Below are 21,753 nucleotides of genomic sequence, written 5' to 3' on the forward strand. Positions count from 1 at the left end.
CAGTTCTTAGTAATAAAAACAAAGCTGGGGGCATCAGCATACCAGATTTTAGGCTGTACTACAAAGCCATAGTGGTCAAAACAACCTGGTACTGGCACAAAAATAGAGACATAGACATTTGGAATGGAATAGAAAACCAGTAAAATGAAACTAACACCTTATAGTCACCTAATCCAGTAAAATGAAACTAACATCTTATAGTCACCTAATCTTCAATAAACCAAACAAGAACACACCTTGAGGGAAAGACTCCCTATTCAATAAATGATGCTAGGACAACTGAATAGCCACACGTAAAAGACTGAAACTGGACCCACACCTTTCTCCACTCACAAAAATTGATTCAAGATGGATAAAGAACTTAAATTAAAGGCAAGAAACAATAAAAATCCTCAAAGAAAAGAGGAAAAACACTGGAAGATATTGGCCTGGGGAAAGACTTCATGAAGAAGACTGCTGTGGCAATTGCAACAACACCAAAAACAAACAAATGGGACTTAATTAAACTGAAAAGCTTCTGTACAGCTAAGGAGAAAATAACCAAAGCAAATAGACAACCTGCACAATGGAAAAGGATATTTGCATATTTTGAATCAGACTAAAGCTTGATAACTAGGATCTATAGAGAACTCAAATTAATACACATGACAAAAGCCAACAATCCCATATAGCAATGGGCAAGAGACAGAAATAGAACCTTCTCTAAAGAAGACAGAGGAATGGCTAAAATACATATGAAAAAATGCTCTTTATCCCTAATTATTAGAGAAATGCAAATCAAAATCACCCTGAGATGCTATCTAACCCCAGCGAGAATGGCCCACATCACAAAATCTCAAAACTGTGGATGCTGGTGTGGATGTTGAGAGAAGAGAACACTTTTACACTGCTGGTGGGACTGCAAACTAATAACAACCTTTTTGGAAGGGAGTATGGGCAACTCTCCAAGAACTCAAACTAGATCTCCCATTTGACCCTGTAATCCCATTACTGGGCATCTACCCAGAAGAAAAAATATCCTTTTATCATAAAGACACTTGTACTAGACTGTTTATTGCAGCTCAATTTAACATCACCAAAATGTAGAAACAGCCTAAGTGGCCACCAACCCAGGAATGAATTAACAAGCTGTGGTATATGTACACCATGGAATACTATTCAGCCATTAAAAAATAGAGATATTACAGCTTTTGTATTAACCTGGATGGAAATGTAACACATTATTCTTAGTAAAGCATCACAAAAATTGAGAAGCATAAATCCTATGCACTCAATTTTGACATGAGGACAATTAATGACAATGACATGGTGGGGGTGGGGGAAGGGGAGAGTAGAGAGAGAAAGAAGGAGGGAGAAGTGGTGAAATGGAAGAGCAGAGAGAGGGAAAGAGGGAGGGCCATGGGGTCTTGGTGTGTGACACACCTTTTGGGGGCAAGACACAATTGTAAGAGGGACTTTACCTAACAAATGTAATCAATGTAACCTGGTTTCTTGTACCCTCAATGAATCCCCAACTAAAAAAAAAAAAAAAATCCATCCTGCAAAGAAAAGCCTAGGACTTGATGACTTCACCACTGAATTCTATCAAACATTCAAAGAACTAATACCATTCCTCCTTAAATTATTCCAAACAATCAAGAAAGAGGGGATCCTCCCAAACTCATTTTATGAGACCTGTATCACCCTGATACTTCAACCAGATAAAGACAAAACATAGAAAGAAAACTGTAGGCCAGTACCTCTGATTAACTTAGAAGCAAAAATTCTCACAAAAATACTAGCAAACTGAATTCAACACATTGAAAAGAACATCCAACATAATCAAGTGGGATTCATCCCAAGGATGCAAAAATGGTTCAATATACTCAAATCAATGCAATATATCGCATCAATAGAATGAAGGACAGAAACCGTATAATCATTTCAAATGATGCTTAAAAAGAATTTGCTATAATTCAACGTCTCTTATGATAAAAACTCTGAAAAACTTAGCATAGAAAGAACTTACACAATAACAACCATATTAGACAGATTTGTGGCGACAGTCATATTGAAGAGGGAAAAAACTGAAAGCCTCTCTTCCAATATCTGGAAGAAGACAAGGATGCTAATTTCATCAATACTATTCAACACATTACTAGAAGTTCTAGCTAGAATAATGAGACAAGTGAAAGAAGTAAAAGGCATCCAAAGTGGGAAGGAAGAAATAAAATTATCCTTGTTTGCAGATGAAATGATTTAAGATCTAGAGAAACCTAGATAAAGACCTAAAGATTAAAGACTCCATCCACAAACTATTAGGACTGATAAAGAAATTCAGTAAAGTTGAAGGATACAAAATCAATATACAAAAATCAGTCTATTTGCTTTGGTTGTTGTCTCCCTAGCTGTATAGAAGGTATTCAGTTAAACTAAGTCCCATTTGTTTATTTTTGTTGTTGTTGCAATTGCCACAGAAGGCTACAGAGAACTCAAATTAATCAACATAAAAAGAGCCAACAAGCCTTTATATCACAGGGCAAAAGAAATGAATCGAACCTTCTTAGACAAATGGCTAACAGGCATATGAAAAAATGCTCATTGACCCTAATTATCAGAGAAATGCAAATCAAAACCACCCTGAGATATCACCTAACCCCAGTGAGAACGGACCATATCACAAAATCTGAAAACTGCAGATGCTGGCTTGGATATGGAAAGAAGGGAATACTTACATTGCTGGTGGGACTGCAAACTAATACTTTTTTGGAAGGAAGTATGGAGAATTCCCAAAAAACTCAAACTAGACTTCCCATTTGATCCTGCAGTCCCGTTACTGGGCATTTACCCAGAAGAATAAAAATCTTTGTATCATAAGGACATTTGCAGTAGTGTGTTTATCACAGCTCAATTAATAATTACCAAAATGTGGGAAAAGCCTAAATGTCCACCAACCCAGGAATGGATTAACAAGCTATGATATATGTATACCATGGAATACTGTTCAGCCATTAAAAAAGATGGAGACTTTACAGCTTTTGTATTAAACTGGATGGAAGTCGAACACATTATTCTTAGTAAAACATCACAAGAATGGAGAAGCAAGAATTCTATGTACTCAATTCTGATATGAGGACAATTGACAACCTAGTACACAAAGGGAGAAGAGGTAGGGGGGTTCCGGGAGACAGAAATGATAAATGCCTGAGGTTATGAATGCCTCAATTACCCTGATTTGATTAATTCACATTTTATGCCTGTATCAAAACTTCACATGTGCCCTAGAAATATATACAACTATTACATACATGAAAAATTTTAAAAGAACAGAATTGGGAGGATCCTCAGCTTCTTTAGTGTGCCTGCCATAGTTCTCACTAAATAAATCTCTTCCTTTAAAAGTTTCTCTGTTAACTTTTCTTTTCCCAGTGATCTGGGAGTGGAGGCTTTAGTGTCAGACTACTGTTCTTATTTTTATATGCAAGTAAATCACTTGATTATATTTTTTGTCCTTATGTTATCATGAATATTTCAAGTGAATTTTATATGGTTCATATTTATGGTTTGGGAGCTATTTCACATTTTGGCTCATTGCCGCCTCATCTGCATGTACCATATCTCAGCTGATGTTGATTGGTCTCATTTACATATTCATCATGCTCTGATTTTCAAAGATATTTTGTTATAAACTGGCTTTTCCCCCCCTCCAGTGTTATAATAACACATAGATATGTTTTTAAATTGCACTCATTTCCATATATAATTTTTCTGGTTACCATAAATCACCACATTGTCACTTACTTCCCCCACCATATTCAGTGTAATCTTCACACTTTATACCAAGCTGACATATGGCTCCAAAGTAATTAAAGACAATGTAAACAGTTTACAGTGCACTTTGCAAAGCCACTTCACGTTACAGAGAGTTTAATGATTTCCTCCCCCACCACCATAGCAAGTCCCAAAGCAAGTAAGAATAGGGAAGTTTGAGGTAGTAATACTAATAGAAGCACGTGTTATTTCATTTCTTGTGGAGAAGCTCCTATTCCTTGTTCTTCCAAAAAGTATCCTTTCCTTGCTGATTTTTGATAGAAGTAAAGGGGGCTGGGTAAAGCTGGGTTAATGAATGAAGAAGAATCAAGCAAGGATTAGGGTGTGGTCTTTGAATCATTCTAATAGGAGAAAGAGGACGAACTAAACTCATCAAATACCCATGTTGTGCCAGACACTGAGGTTGGATATTAAGGCTCTTGACAACCTTCAATGGAAAAGAAGCCAAATTCTGTAATTTAAACTGGTTTATTCTCAGCCAAATTTGAGGACCATGGCCCAAAGCCATGCCCAAGAAGCTGCAAAGAAATGGACTCAGTTTGATTTTATTCATTTCGTGGAGACAAGAATTACACATAAAGTCATAAATTATTACAGGGAAGACGTACATTGGTTTGGCCTGAAAAGGTGAGGCATCTCAAAGTGGGGGACTCTTTGATTTGTTATTGGTTAAAGAAATAAAGTTCTGTCTAAAGGCTTGAAATGATTCAGTTTTTCACCATTTCATGTAGTATATTATCGGGCTTTGGCACAAATGTTTAATATCAGGTTAAAGAAGTCTCTACTAGTAGTTTGTTAAATGTTGTTGCCATGAAAGAATGTTTATTTGTCAAATATATATTTCTGTGTCTATTAAAAAAAAAAATAAAGGCTTGAAATGTTTTAAGAAAAGTAAGGAAGTTGCTTTAATTGCCCAGGAGGTCCTCCTGATAAAATATTCACCCAGGCCAATTTCTTCAAGAGTTTTCCCATCTCCGGGTAGGCAAGGGACTTGAAGAGAAACTTCTCTGAAGAAGACAGGCACATGGCCTACAGACACATGAAAAAATGCTCATCATCCTTAAGCATCAGAGAAATGCAAATCAAAACTACTTTGAGATATCATCTAACTCCAGTAAGAGTAGCCCACATCACAAAATCCCAAAACCAGAGATGTTTGCGTGGATGTGGAGAAAAGGGAACACTTCTACACTGCTGGTGGGAATGCAAACTAATATGTTCCTTTTCGAAAGATGTTTGGAGAACACTTAGAGATCTAAAAATAGACCTGCCATTTGATCCTATAATTCCTCTATTAGGTATATATCCAGAAGACCAAAAATCACATTATAACAAAGATATATGTACCAGAATGTTTATTGAAGCCCAATTCATAATTACTAAGTCATGGAAGAAGCCAAAGTGCCCATCGACCCTCAAATGGATCAATAAATTGTCGTGTATGTACACCATGGAATATTATGCAGGCTTAAATAAAGATGGAGACTTTACCTCTTTCATGTTTACATGGTTGGAGCTGGAACATATTCTTCTTAGCCAAGTATCTCAAGAATGGAAGAAAAAGTATCCAATGTACTCAGCTGTACTATGAAACCAATTTATACCTTTCTTATAAAAGCTATAACCCAATTATAGCCCAAGAAGAGGCAGAAGCCGGAGAGGAAGGGGAAAGGATGGGGGTGGGTGGAGGGAGAGTAATTGGTGGGACCGCACCTATGGTGCATTTTACAGGGGTATATGTGAAATTTACTAGGTGTAGAATATAAATGTCTTAACACAATAACTAAGAAACTGCCGTGAAGGCTACGTTAACCAGTTTGATGAAAATATTTCAAGTTGTATATAAAACCAGCACATTGTACCCCATGATTGCATTAATGTACACAGCTATGATATAATAAAGAAAAAAAAAGAAAGAAAAGTAAGGAAGTCTGTTAATCAGAGAGAAACCACAGGCCCTATACCCAGACTCAAGTGATTTGTCACCTAAGTTGAGGACCTATAGGCTGTCTTGCATAGCCTTAGGCCTATCAATGAGTTACAAAATATACCTGCCAGAAGGGAAGGCATGATGAGGCTCTGTCTGACATCTCTTTTCATGGCCAGCAACTCAGTTTTAGGGCATTCCTGAGGTCCCCTTGGCCAAGAGGGAGTCCATTCAATTGTCTGGGGGAGCGCAAGATTCTTAGTTCACACAGCCTTATGAAATAGACCTTATTATTAATATTTTAACATTTTACAGTGTGGGAGATAAAAATCAGAGAGGTTAAAATACTTGTACATGGGGCCAGGAAGGGAGAAGGAAATAAAGATGCAAACTAGTCTATTTCCATGCAGATGGGGTACATTCCTTTCTAGAATATGTTTTTCTATTGCTTATCCACTGTGTTACCTTGAAAAGGGAATTTATTTCTTTAAGACTGTTACCTCAGGGCAGCAACCATAGCTCAGTGGGTAGGGCACTGGCCATATACACCGAGGCTGGCGGGTTCGAACTCAGCCTGAACCTGGCCTGGGCCTGCTAAAACAACAAGGACAACTGCAACAAAAAATAGGTGGTGTTGTGGCAGGTGCCTGTAGTCCCAGCTACTTGAGAGGCTGAGGCAGGAGAATTGCTTATGCCCAAGATTTTGAGGTTACCATGAGCTGTGATACCACAGAACTCTACCTAGGGCAATAGCTTGAGACTCTGTCTCGCAAAAAAAAAAAAAAAAAAAAAAAAAAAGACTGTTACTTCAAATGTAAAATGGCACTAATGGTACTAAATGGTACCTATCTTCTGTGAGAGAAAGCAGGACAGAGCAGAGACCAAATGGCACAGATATAGCAACCTCTTCCCTATCCCTATACTCCTGAAAAAGCTTTAAGGCCAGTATTCCTGGGAAACATCAGCACGATCTCCTACCTTGGTCCTGGCTGACACTGAAGATAAGTAAGGCCTTGGTGCAAGATTAACACTTTTTCAAAAGGGAGTAATTCTAAGATTGGTTCCTGGCACAGCATTAGCTACTCTGCAGAAAAAGATGACATGTCTCACCTGCTTCCAACTATACTAATAAAAGCCTCTTGAAACTGTGTGAGAGTGAGCTGACTCCTGGCCAGACTCAACTCTGCCTTTTCTAATAAAGTCTTTCTTTAATCCCTAGACTGTCCTTTTCTCCTTCTTTGGACCCTCACCCGGACTCTGGCCTGAAACCTGTCAACTATGAGGAAGAAAAAATTGATGGAAATAACAGCCTTTAATTGGTGCCTGGCATATAGTAAGTCCTCAGTAAATGTTAACTGTAACAAAGAAAATAATAGTAATAAAATTCCTGCCAGTACAACCCTACTCATCTTTTAAGTCTTAGTTGAATTCCACAAACCTTCCAGATATTCCTCTTCTGGATGATAACAGGGCTAATTTTCTTTTCAGACATAAATTATTTGCCCAACTGCCAGCATCTAGCCTCCATGCCCCCACAATACCTTCAATTTTTCTTGTGTATCACTTCTCCCTCACCTCCAAGTCCATGGGGTAGGGGTAAGTGTTAGCAACTCTAAGGATGGAGCCCATTTCCCAGGCCAAAGCCAATTTGAGCATTACATTCTCTTAGCTTTAGTGGTCATTCTAGGGATGGTTGTGTAATCTAAGTAATCTTAAGATTCTTTTATACCACTGAGGAAGAAAAATAGTCCGTTCTTTTCTTCTGAGAAGAAGCCAGAGAAAAGGTGAAGCCAGGACTGGTGACGCTAGGACTGTTGCAGCCCCTTGCCTTGAAGAGTGAGGCTGAAGGCTGAAACTAACATAACACAAGGAAAATTGAAAAATGGAGAGAGCCCAAGTCCTAAGGACATTATTATCTCAATAGAGCTGAAACTTAAGCCATTCTTTTTCTCTCAACATCAAGTTAAATGTGCTATTAAATTTTCTTCTTTCTGTAAGGTTGTTTGAAGTTCATTTTCTTTTGACTCTCACAATAGGAAGAGTCCTAACAAATACAAGGGTGGTGGTTACTTGTTTTGGTGTGTGTTGTGCACTTTTGTCATGAGATATATTTTAAATTGTAACTATATATATATATTCTCAGCCAGTGTCCATGTGCCTATCAATTACTACATTATTTTTCATAAATATATCATTTATGATTTTCTTTTCATATTTGGATATTTTGTCTTGTCTCCTTTACTAATTGTATTTATTTATTTGTTCATTTTTATCTACACATTTATTAGATATTTATTGTATGCACCTGATTTCTTATGAGGCACCATTCAATACTAAGTAAAAACAAACATGCCCTTGTATTCATGGAATTTACAGCCCAGTAGGGTTGTTCGAATTTAATTCAGTTATCATATAAGTAAGTGTAAAATTGTTTAAATGATAGTCACCACAAAGAGTAGTGGTGATTCTGGAGTGTGTATAGTAGTTTTGCCCCAGTTGGAGAGGTCAAGGAGAGCTTTTCTGGGGGAAATCACATTAGCGTGAGAATCTGAATGATGACAAGGTACCAACTAAGTAAAAGTGGCAGAGTGGAAAGGGTGTTGTAGGCAGAAGGAACTTCATGTGCTGAGGCCTGAGGTGGGCTCCATGACATGGTGCATTACATGAACTGAAAGAGGGCTAGAATAGCAAAGGAGAGAATGCAGGAGCTCTGGCTATGCTGGTAGTACTCCTGTCTGTAGGAAGGAGTCTCCTTTTCATGTGAAGAGCAGTGGGTGGTCTGCCAACAGACCTGTCCACTAGATGCCCCTAATGCTTGTTGTTCTCACAAGGAAACCAGAACAACAAATAAACTACTTTTAAACAAAAATAACTGAGAAAGAACACTGGTATGCAGTAGAAGCATAGCAGAAAAACAGGTAATCACAGCAATTATGGATGGACACAGAGAAAGAAAATGGCAGGCTTCTTCTACCCCTCCCCTGAACTGGAACCTGCTGGGGACCAGGAGGGATTTCTTTCTTTAACTGGGCAGTCAGAGGACCCCAGCACACCCATAATCATTTTGTACAACTACAGATCTCTCCATTGGGGTCACCTGAAGTCCTCACAAGGCACAAGTCCTAGTGGCGAGAGCTTACTGGAGTCCATATAGCTGTGCTCCACTGAAGGAGCTAATGCTGTACCCTGCCCCTGTGGCCCACCCAGCTAATGAACTGTACCATCTCTGAGTTGTAACTATGGCTGGAATGTGTCTTGGTCCAGGGGGCAGTTGCCATAGTTCCCATTTATCCCAGAGGCTAAGCTATTGCTGAACCAACTCAGCCTAGAGGTCCAACAGGTGTGAGCAGCTGTCACATGCTTCTCTGTGGGGCCAAGCAGAAATAGGGCTGCTTGATCTACCACACCCCATCCCCAGCTGGAGCTGAGAGATACCTTGTCTCTTGCATAAATAGTACCTTAGCCAATCAGGGGTGTCACTTTTCAAGTGTCTAAGTTGAATTAGTGCCATGCATCCTAGGAAATGGTGCTGTGGCTGCCCAAGGCAGTAACGTACCCTAGTATCTAAGCTGATGTGGTGCCCTGCATCTCAAAGAAATAGTGCCTGGACTTTCCATAATAGTGACACCCAAAACCATATTGGGAAGTGTGGCTTTGGGAGAGATTTAAGTCATGATGGCTCTGTTCTCATGAATGGATTAATGTCACTATAAGAAGTATTTCTGGGTATTGGTTCATGCTTTTCTGCCATGTGAGGACACATTTTTCACCTTCTGCCCTTCCCCTTGTCATGTGAGGACTCAACATGAAGGTCCTCACCAGATGCCAGTGTCTTGATCTTGGACTTCCCAGCCTCCAGAGCTGTGAGAATATAAATTTCTGTTTTTTGTAAATTACCCAATCTATAGAATTTTTTTTTTACAATAGCACAGATTAAGATTTTAAGGAAAGATTGTGATAGGTGGAAAAGATGAATGGACAGTCTGGAGGTATAATGAGGAGGTAAAATCAATAGGACAGTATTGTACTATGATACAAAGTTACATCACAAATACATTGTGACCTTGCCTTTAAAGAACAATCAAGTGGATCTGGAAAAACCCATAGGTTCAGAACAATCTGAGAAACATGTTAGTAATACTTAGAACACAAGGTTATAGTCTGAAAGCACTGGGAAAGTTCTGAAAGGCTCTATAGAGGAATACACATTTTGTCTGGCTGCTAAATGAAAAGCAGGATTTTACCATGTGGAATTTTAGGCATAGGGACACATGTATATAATAGGATGAAAATATATTTTCTTCATCTGCTTAATCATTCATTTCCCTGAAACTATCTTTTTGTTCACTCTATGTGCCAGGTATTGTGCAAATAACCAGCTGTCACATTCTAAATAAGTAATATGATGTCTGATAATGATAGTACTTGGGGATCAGGAAATTGTCACATTTGCTGAGAGCATGGGAGATAAAGGATTTTGATTTCTGTTCTAGGAAGAGACTTACAACTTAAGTCTCTAGCAATGAAGGTCCCTAGAAGTTCTTCTGCAAGGGAATTTGAGCAGAGAAGTTCTAGTAGCAGAGTGGCAGGAAGCTTGGCCCTGGGATAGGCATGGCAGCTTCAAGCAGTAGGCTATATAAATGCTGATGAGCCCTTGGGCCAGCAGAGAGAGAAGAGGGCTGGATTCCAGAGTACACTGAGAGGTGGGCAATAGGACTAGAGGATTTCTGGGTATAAGGGACAGAGAAGGCATGTGAGTGAAGGGAGGTTTGGAATTTTCTTTCTGAGGAATCTGAGAAGATGAGGGTAGTATTTATAGGGCAATATGAAAAGATGAGAAATTTAAAGATAATGTACTAGTTCCATATATGCTAAATTTCAGGTATTTTCAGTTTAGTCAAATGTAGATGTTTGGACATCTCTCCTTTTCAAAACAAAACTTATGGCCTCATAAGATTTCTGTAATCTATGGAGATTACAGATGAATGTTTAGCAAGACATTATTTGATGGAATAATCATTTCTGTGGGGAGGGGGGACAGACCTGTATAAAAAGAAAATGGTCCAGAGTGGATCCCTGGCATATCTAAACTTCTTGTTGGGTACAAGAAAGGCGAGATGATGAGAGCTGGATAAGGAGCAGTCTGGGAGGGTGACAGGGAGGCAGGAGAGTGTGGTGTCCCGGGGAAAGGGTGTTGGGAGAAATGACACTAATGGTCAATGAAATCAAAAGCTACATATAAAGTTGGTACTGAGAGGACAGAGTAGAAGTCATTTGATCTGGCAGATATAGTATTGTTGGCTAGAATAATTTAAAAATGTTGAAGAATTTGTGAGCAGGCTGGGAGTGATGGAAAAGAAAGGATAGAGAGGCAGTAAACGCAGGCTGCTCTTTCTAGAGTTGTGGCGGGAAAGAGAAAAGGTAGCATGGTAGGAAGGTGGAATTTACACAGAAAACTTCTTTTTCTTCTTCTTCAAATGGATGGGTGAAACTTGGTCACATGTGCACAGTGGATGAAAGGAGCTTTGAGATTTGTGGCGAGGGAGATACTGAAGAAAAAGTCAATGTTCATTAAGTTCAGGAAACTGGTTAATAACTAGAGCAAGACAAGTGAAGGAGAAAGGAGTTGAGAACCTGCCAGTGACCAAGAATAGAAAGTGAGGAGATGCATGAAGGTGAGCGCACAGATCAAGGGGCACAGAAGTCTCCCCAGAGTTCAATTTAGGGCGTCTGCTAGGGATTGTTTTTGAAGCTTTAGGTTATAAAGGTCTTAAAAAAGGAAGATCACTTTAATATTATTTTTGGCATCTTACTGTGTCAGTTCAGGCTGATTAATAAAGACATGAGGTGGAAATGGACGTGCTGTGTCTGAGCAGGTTGAGTTCCTGAGGCAGCTGCTCTGCCTCTTGTCAGCTCAGCTCAGCCATCATATCACCACAGGAAGGTCCTGTCTGATGCTGAGCCCCCAATGAGGGGTCAGTCACACCTCCTGGATTAGATGTGATTAAAGTGGATAGCTATGATATCTGATAATCCTGTCTTTAAAATACATTCCCATGTAATTATAGGGATGTTTGGGGATGTACAGTTATTCCAATAGTCAGCCAGTCTATGTTTGCTCTGGGTGGGGCAATGGCCAAGTTTTCCAACTCTGTCCATGGAAGACTGTAGGTTGTAAACTAAGCCCTCAGCCAAGTTAGGAATAGAAATTGGAGAACACTTAAATACTCTTTTTAAAAGGGGAATTTAAGAGTCTGTTAATACAGATGGAGAAACCAAGCCCCTAGAACATAAGGTGATTTAATCAAGGTCACACAGTAAGTTTATATTAAAAATAACACCCAAACCCAGCATTCTGATCACTCTCCTTTAAGCAAGGGGCTCAGTTGCTGAAAAACCATGCTACTCTCTCTATTTTGTTCTCTTTTGTTAATGGATTCCTTTTGCATTTCCTCAGATCTTAACAATTAATATTTTTAAAGATGGTGGGTAAAAGAACCAAAAGGAAAAATTGAATGACTCCAAGGAGGAGAAATAAGTGAATCAGTGAGTTGCTTTCTTCCTATAGCAAAAATAACTATTCTCTTCTGTCTATTCCATCTACCCATTGCTTTACTTACTGGCATTTAAATCCTAAATCCTGTCTGTGTCACTGCAGAGAAAAACTCATCTTCCTTGCCTGAACGGCCCAGGAGGTGAGATCAAGAGCCTTCAAAGGGAGGGCAGCTTACTTTAAGTGTGGGAGGATTTGTTCTGTTTTACTACCACACCCCACTTTGAGAAAACTGTTATTTGGGGAATAACAGTTATTCCCCAAATTAAATTAAATCCCCTAAATTAAACCAGTCCATTAAGAAGTCAATGTCTACATAACAAAGAAGTCTCCTCTTTTCAAAATAAATCTTTGTCAGTACTGTAAACTTTCCTAATACTTTTAAATGTTTATATATCAATTACCACTTGTCTGCACACATAGCTTGGGAACAAGAAGTCTAGAGAATCTCTAAGGCACAAATGTTAGACTCTACTGTCAATCAAGAAAAAGTAATCAGAAATAGTAGAAGGTATCTCTGAAAGAATATGATGTCAGCAAGAAAACAGGCTTTGGTTTATGAAAATTCCGCTCACAGGTACTTTGAGAACAATACTTTGTACAAAAAACAGTAAGAATTGCTTGAATTGGCTTTTCCTCACTTGAATAACCATGCTGAAAGATTAATTACACTATCATTTAGGAACCTTAGTAAGGAAATAAAATGAGAGGAGGCACAACAAGTTTGCTTGGCTATGTCAGTCTGGCTTCTAAGCCCAGAGCTTCATACCAGATGTGACCTGAGTTGCTGCCTATTTCCCACTTGAGCCATTCAGTCACAGCAGTATCAGGTACGTACATTTTCTCCAGGTCCCCAAATCCTGAAAATGCGCCTTTTGGGATGACTTGAAGCTTGGTGAGGACAAACCTCCTGAAAAGAGAATAGACATAAAATATCACATAAAAATAAGTAATTGAGTACCTGATGTATAATATCAGCTTATAGTTAACATATACAGTAGAACCTCTGTAGGTTGATCACCCAAGGGACTACGACAAACTGGTCAGCATGTGGAGGTGGTCAACAGAAAGAATTAGGTCTGCTGTGCTGATACACACATGGTACATGTCTGGTCTGTGAAAGTTAGGTCACCTTCAAGAGGTGGTCTGTGTAAGGAGGTGGTCAACTATGAAAGTTCTACCATACTCAATGCTTATTACAATAACAAGGGTTGAAATTGATTTTGCATTTTCTCTCTTCATCCTGTCTCCAAAGCAGTAATATTGCCCTAAGGATATCTGGGAGACGATACTATTATTCTCCCCACTTCGTATGAGGAAACTGGAGAATACAAAACTTACTCAGGGTAACACGACTGATACATGAGAGAATTGGGATATGAACCTTGCTTGTCTCCACTACTCTGTGGCCTGCTATAGCCATGTGTGAGGTCTCTTCCCTTTCTTTACTCCAACTATCCCCTCTTCCTTTATGGTTATATTCAGCTGACCTTGCTTTTTATCCCAGGGGGAAAATGAAACCAGTATAAGAAAACTTCCTCCTGTTCTCCATGGCTCACTGCCTGATGAACGTCTGCACCTGTGCTTTATCACGCGCCCCTCCCTCCTGTTACAGGGATGCACTGTCCAGGGTCCTGTCAGGGAACAGTCCCTCTCATGTGCACTATTTCTCTTCTAATCCCAGTAACCACTATAGCAATTTTCCCATTTCTTTCATACATATCATTTGCCTATTTTCCCTTCTTTACTGGTCTATGCCCTTTAGTATTATATAGACACATTCCATGATTTCTCCCATCTGTAAAGTCTTCTCTTAACCTCAGCCACATCTAGCTTTTGCCATTTTCTTTTGCTTGAAAATATTTGTCGCACCTGCCTCAGAACTCCTTTCAATGGCTCCTCATCTCCATCAGGGAACACTCTAAATTATTTACAATGGTCTTCAGTACCCTATAGGAGCCACTTGTTCTCTATCCCCACAGTTCTCTACCTCACTTCTTATTTACTCATTTTTTTAACTCTAACTTCACTTTTCACAACTCCCCTTTGCTCATCCTGATCTTATCATGGCATCCTCTTGCTATTCCTCGGAGATGTCAGGCTCCTTCTTGCCTGATGTTTTTGCATTTATAGTTCTGTCTGTCTGAACATTCCTCTCCCAGACCTCCTTATCACTTGCTACATCAGCCCCCTACTTACTTAAATGTCACTTTCTCAGCAAGACTTTTCCAACCACCTGTTTAAAATGGCAGTCTCCCCAACTTGGGCTCTGGCTGCCTTCCCTGCTGCTTGAATTTTTCTTTATAGTATTTCTGATGTATTATACATTCTCTTTATTTATGTGTTTGTGTATTCATGTATTTATTTTACTTATCTCTTCTGATAACTAGAATGAAAGCTTCATGAGGGCAAAAAACTTCATCTGATTTGTTACTACTATATCCCAAATGCCCAGAACAGTGCCTAGTACATGCCAGTGAGTTGATCAACGTTTGTCAAATGACTGAATTGCACAATCTAAGACTTCTCGGCTTGAAGGTGAAATTACAAGTGATCCTTTGGGAATCTCTGCAATAGAAATACTATAATTTCCTCTGGCTTCTCTTGCTTTTTCCTGCTTTGTAACTCATTAATAGGGATTTGGCTTTCTTTCCATTTCAACTCCTTCCTTCACTGAAGCTGTCTGTGAGCAGGAATTGTAATGAAATGCTGTGGACTTGGATAACTTTATAAAAATTTTATTGTTTTAGCTCCTTATCATTTGTTGATGTTAGTGAAATTCCTGTTTCAGATAGAGTCGTTACTCAGGCTATCAGGTCTTTTTTTCACCTTGTTTGTGTTTGGCTACAGAAGTGCCAACTGTATGATGAGGAAGCATAAGAGTATTCTGTGTGCTGTTCTTGTTTTGGAGGCATGTATATACCTGCCATGAAGGCAAAACCAGAAACCTTAGTGTTAGGAGCTGAGACTGGCCAGATCTCGGGCCCGGCTTAGGTAGGTTCTAGGTGCAGACCGCTAAGCTACCTTGCTCAGGAACAGTTTCTCTTAGGTCCCTGAAGGCTATCTACCTTAGCTGGAGAGAGAGAGTCTTAGAGAGAGTAAAGCAGTCTTCTTAGCATAGATAGATCTTAGTCTTTAGCAGAGCTTGGTAATCTTCAGCAGAGACACTGTGCTGACATTTTGCAGGCAGGAGAGGAGACAGAGTCAGAGTAAGCGAGTCTATGATAGAATGTGCATGCTCTTTGACTGCCTTCTCCTCCAGCCTAATATAAGGCTGATCTAATGCTTCTCAACCCCACAGGTGTAGAGACTGCCATTTCACCACTGCTCTCATCTCATGAGCTCTTTCATGCTTATTAGAACCAAATCCCTCTCCATGCCCTTCTCACCAAGGTGTTCTATCATTGAGCTACATGGGTATTTCTTATAATTTTCACTCCTCCTAGCCATAAGCTATACAGGCTGCTATACCTTAGAACTGCCAGAGAATAGTTGTGGGCTATAGTTGATTGCAGTAACTATAAATGTTATAGAAGGACTAAAATGAGAAAGCTATCAAAGTATACAGACATACAACAGAAAGTTTGGTATCAGAGGATGAATTTTTATTTTTTTAATTTTTTTAACTGTTCATTTTTTTAATAATTAATTATTTTTTTAAAATCATAACTTTGTACACTGATGCATTTATGAGGTTCAGGGTACTGCTTTGATATACAATGTGAAATGTTTACATTGAACCAAGTAATGAGAGGATGAATTTTTAGTCTGAGCCTCAAAACTATCTCATCATACTAAAAGCATAGTCTTTATAAAACTATTTACATAAAATATGATCTAATCTAGGGTCAGAGAAGAATATCTACTTCTAGAATGTTCATCTGAAAAAAATCAAGGTTAGTTTACACTATCTTAGCTGTACTCACTTAACCTTAGTTAATACCCACAAGACACAAGAATGATAAAAACAAACTGGAAAAAAGCAGATAATAAAATTATTTTAAACTGCTCAGTCTATAAGTTTCAAAGACATTGAAATATTAATGGAAGATGTTAATGACAAGTACAGAGAATACAGTCTTGGTTAGTTGACTTTTCTATTTAATAACAAGTCAGCTAGATAGCATTTTTTAAAACTCAGCTCTAGTAGTATGCATATTTAAAAAAATTTTCCAGAACTATGTCTGCATTAAGTGGCTCAAACTTTTTAACCTATTAAATCTTTTCTGAAGATTAAAAACTTCATTTATTACAATTTTTTGAATGTTATAAACTATATAGTTTGAAGATATTTTCACTAAAAATAACATAGACATCTACAAAACAAATATTATTTTAAAAGCATAGCTAAGCTTGCAAGGAAATCTGAAAAATCTTGGAGGTCTCAAAGTAAAGCAACTAAGTACCAACTAAAAGCTAAGTGGTGGGTGCAAACCAGAACTCTAAGAGAGTAAACTGAAGCTAAGGTAAGCTGGGGGCAGTTTCTGAACATGGTAAGCAAGGCACTTGTGTTTTGGTGAGAAACTAGTAAGTAAAATGAGACATGGAAGATGAATGCAAAGATTCTTACTTTCTCTTTCTCCTTTTTCCTTTCTATAAATCATGTGCATTCTAGAAGGAAAGAATGGTACAGAAAACAGAAGACAGGCAATTTTCAATAAAATAATACCATTTTTTCCCCATAACTTATGAATGATACAAATCCTTGCATTCAGAAATCTCAAGTTTCAGGGAAGAAAATAAAAGTAAATTCACTGCCAGATACCTGTGAGTTAAAGCTGCAAAGCCATAAAAGAAAATATTTCAATACAAGCAGAGAGAAAAAGATGGGTCATCATAAAAAGAAAAAATAATTAAAAAACATTGTAAAAAAATCTTTAAAATTATTAAAGAAAATTGCTAACTTAGAAAATTATCATTCAAATGGGAAGGTAAAATAAAGATACTTCTGAACAAATTTAATTAGCTGTTAATTAAATTTCTTATCCTCCTTTAGAGGTTAAAAAAATTTCATCCTGTAGGAAGACACACACACACAAAGGAACAGTGAATGTAGAGATTAGTGTTCCTTATTCCAACAAGGAATACCACCACCAACAAAAATTGGCCAAGAATGAGATCACCAAGCTAATTAGTATAAAAATAAATGAGTTGTTTGACAATGATGCAAATAAATTACCTAGAAATCAATAACAAAGATAATTAACTCCTTTCCCCCCAATACATACACTGGAAAACCAAAAGTGAAGCAAAACAAAGCAAACCAACCAATCAAATATATATGGGTCAAAGAATAAATCAGTTATAATTGGGAATTATTTAAAATGGGCTATAATGAAAATATAATCTATCAAACTTAAAGATACAGCTACAGAAATATATAGCCTTAAGTTATTGTACCAAATGGAAAAATAATGAGCTAAGCTGTCAGCACACGAAACTAGTAAAAGAACCATGGAATTGTGGAAACAGAAAATTATAAAACCAATATTTCTTTATTTTTTTCTGGCTAGAACTTGAAGTGAAATTCAAAAGCAGTTGAATAATCAGAGACTGTTGATAAAGATGTTTTGAGAAGATAAATACTCAAGTAGACATTACAATTTGGTATTTGAAGTTTAACGTATATTAACTTGCTATTTTTTTCACAATTACATGTTTAATTTTCTTCATAAGTTTATCACTAAGATTGGTAAAAACTTTCTTATGATGGTCAAAGTTTTAATGTAATGATTTCAAGTGCTCTTACAACTTTAACATTAAAAGTGATTATCTTGGGGGGAGGAACAAGATGGCCGACAGGTACCAGCCTCCGACAGAAGCTCCCATCCAGAGGGAAGGATAAAGTCCAGAAAATACCCAACAAAGTTGAAGACTAGGAGCCCAGCTGAGAGAAAAGAGTGATATCTGCAGGACAACTCTGCTGAGGCAAGTTACGGCTCCTAGAAAGCAATCTACAGGTACATAATACATCCCGAAGGAAGGGTGACTGTCCCCTCCTCCCAGAAAGTTGTATTTTTTCTTTTCGTCAGCTCCTGTGAGTTCACCTGTGAGTGGTGAACTGAGGACTTATTGTCTCACCACACATGTGAGAGCTACAGAAAGAGGGGTCTACTCCCCTAGAGGGACCCTGCTGAGACTCCAAGCCAGGCAGAAAAATCGAACTAATGTTTCGCTGCCATTTTGAATTCCCAGTCTACCCTTCCACCTTGCCTGCAGAGACAGTGAGAGGAGGCCCAAGAACAGGTTTCTACCACACCCCTGCGGGACCAAGCACCTTATCCCAGCCCTGTAGCTGGAGAACTGCTTGAGCTGCATGTTCCCTGCATGGCTGCCACTTGGCTGCCTCCCCAGGGCACCCCAGTGGGGTACGCTGAGGACTGTTGGACCTGCACATCCCACATGCAGCTGCTGTTGCATGGCCACCATAGCACCAAGGACTATTTGACCTGCGTGGCTGCCACCGCTTGATAGCCACTCCAGGGCACCCGAGTGGGGTGTGCCCAGGACTGTTTGACCCATGTGTCCCCTGTGCAGCTACAGCCACTTGGCCTCTGCCCCTGGCACCAGAGTGCAGAGGACTGTTCCACCTGCGTGGCTCCCACTGCCCCCGCACCTGAGTGGGGCGCGCCGAGGACTGTTTGACCCATGCATTCCTCATGTGGCTGCTGCTGCTCAGCCACCCAAGAACCTGAGCCGGGCACGCCCAGGACTATTTTACCCATGGCTGTTGCTGCTTGGCCACAGACCCTGAGTGGGGCACCCTGAGGACTGTTTGACCCATGAGTCACTCACGCAGCTGCTGCAGCTTGGCTGCCACCTGTGGGCAGCCAATGGGGGTACACCAAGGACTGTTTGACCTATGAGGCTGCCACTGCTTGGCTACCACCCCCTGGCACCTGAGCGGGCCCTGGAGGACTGTTTAACTCACAGGTGCCCAACGTGGCTGCTGATGCTAGGCCTCCACCCTGGGCACCTGAGCGGGGTGCCCCAGGACTATTTGACCTGCATGTCCCCTACGTGGCTGCCACTGCTTCACCACCACCCCCGGCACCTGAATGGGGCACACAGAGGACTGTTTGACCCGCATGGCCTCTGCACAGCTGCAGCTGCTCAGCTGCCACCCCCAGCATCTGAGCGGGGTGCCCCAGGACTGATCGACCCACACGTTCCTGGCACCCCATGCCCGGAGGCCAGAGAACTGCAAAAGGACAGTCAGTTGAAAGGGAACCACACAGGCATGGAGTTACCTGGAGGTGAAGAACATCAGCTGCAACAGCTAAAACAATAAGGCTCATAACCCTGAGACTTTTCTGGACAGAAATGCCCTATTGCTCCTGGCAACCAGAGGAAGGCAGCATTTTCTCCAGTGGCAACCACAGGCTGAACGGTTTTAGTACGGTCCCCAAATGGTGCAAATTCACCATGGGACAAAATCAGCGGAACAACTTTGGCAACCAGAATAACCAGAGTAGATCAAATCCCCGAAGGAAGGATGGGGCAGAAGGAATTGAAGATCCCATCCACAAACAGATGTCTGAGATGACAGAAATCAAGTTCAGAATCTGGATAGCAAATACGATTAACAGATTGGAGGGAAGAAGAGAATTAGAATTTCAAGAAATTATTCAAAAGATATCTCAAAAAATTATTCAAAAGATGTCTCAAGAATTCAACAATTTCAAAGATAAAATGAACAAAGATTTTTGAAACATTGAGGCAAGAGTTTGTAGCCCTCAAAGATTTGAAAAATACAGTAGATTCCCTTGGTAACAGAATGGAACAGGCAGAAGAAGGGATCTCTGACATTGAAGACAAAGCTTTTGAATGAGCCCAAGAGCTCAAAGATGAAAAGAAATGGAAAGCAAAAATGGAGAGCTCTCAGAGAGCTCTGGAATAATTTGAAGAAAACTAATATTTGCCTTATAGGAATCACTGAAAGTGAAGAAGTTGCTTCACAAAACACAGAGACTCTTCATTAAATTATGAAAGAGAAATTTCCAGACATGCCAAGAGATTCTGAAATTCAGATAGCAGATAGTTTTAGAACCGCAGCACAACTCAACTCCAACAAGACATCCCCCAGGCACATCATAATTAACTTCACTAAAGTTAATATGAAAGAGAAAATTCTGAAAGCAGTTAGATGCAAGAAAACCATAACCTACAAGGGGAAGAGTATTAGGATGACTGCAGATCTCTCTGCTGAAACCTTTCAGGCTAGAAGAGGATGGTCATCAACTTTTAATCTCCTAAAACAAAATAACTTTCAACCCAGGATCCTATATCCAGCTAAACTATGTTTCATCTATGATGGAGAAATTAAATACTTTAAAGACATTCACATGCTGAAGAAATTTGCCATAACTAAGCCAGCTCTCCAGGAAATTTTCAAACCTATCCTCCATATGACCAGTGTAATCCTCCACCACAAAAGTAAACCCACTCAGAAACTTTTGATCAAATTCCAACTTCTACAGTGGTGAAAGGATTAAAAATGTTTACTGGACTTTTGAGGAACTCGATGCCCCAAATTTTACCAGGCTTATCAATAATTTCAATCAATGTGAATGGCTTAAGGAAGCTAAATAACCTTATGCTGAATGATAGATGGGTCAGAGGAAAGATCAAGAAGGAAATTACCAAAGTTTTAGAACAAAACTATAATGAAGGGGCTGCATCTGTGTCTCAGTGAGTAGGGTGCTGGCCCCATATACCGAGGGTGGTGGGTTCAAACCTGGCCCCAGCCAAACTGCAAAAAAAAAAAAAAAAAAAAAAAACCAACCAAACAACAACAACAAAAAAACCATAATGAAGACATGAGTTATCAGAACCTCTGGGATACTGCAAAGACAGTCCTAAGAGGGAAATTTAAGCCTTCCTCAAGAAAACAGAAATAGAGAAAGTTAATAACTTAATAGGACATCTCAAGTAACTGGAAAAGGAAGAACACTCCAGTCATACCCAGCAGAAGAAAAGAAATAATCAAAATTAGAGCAGAATTAAATGAAATTGAAAACAAAATGATTATACAACATATCAATAAATCAAAAAGTTAGTTGGTTTTTTGAATAGGTCAAGAAGATAGATAAACCTTTGGCCAACCTAACCAAGAAAAAAAGAGTAAAATCTCTAATTTCATCAATCAGAAACAGTAATGATGAAATAACAACAGATCCCTCAGAAATTAAAAAAATCCTTAATGAATATTACAAACAACTTTATTCTCAGAAATATGAAAATCTGTAAGAAATTGACCACACTTGGAAGCATGCCACCTTCCAAGACTTAGCCCGAATGAAGTGGAAATGTTGAAATAGCATCAACTATATAAAATCTCCCTAAAAAGAAAAGCCTGGGACCAGATGGCTTCACATCAGAATTCTACCAAACCTTTAAAGAGGAACTAGTACCTATATTGCTTAACCTTTTCCAAAATGTAGAAAAAGATGGAATACTACCC

General features: G+C 39.2%; 1 protein-coding gene across 2 annotated transcripts in view; it reads right to left on the minus strand.

Annotated features, from left to right (window-relative positions):
- Positions 1 to 21,753, minus strand: part of FSHR (follicle stimulating hormone receptor) — a 194,964-nt gene that overhangs the window by 96,897 nt on the left and 76,314 nt on the right. For both annotated transcript variants that reach the window (XM_023512100.1, XM_023512101.1), the window contains exon 2: positions 13,129 to 13,200. In XM_023512100.1, the coding sequence (XP_023367868.1) occupies positions 13,129 to 13,200 (72 nt within the window). The remainder of the gene's footprint in view (positions 1 to 13,128; positions 13,201 to 21,753) is intronic.

This window comes from Otolemur garnettii, unplaced genomic scaffold, assembly GCF_000181295.1.
Source record: "Otolemur garnettii isolate 467f Iridium unplaced genomic scaffold, OtoGar3 scaffold00024, whole genome shotgun sequence".
NCBI lineage: Eukaryota > Metazoa > Chordata > Mammalia > Primates > Galagidae > Otolemur > Otolemur garnettii.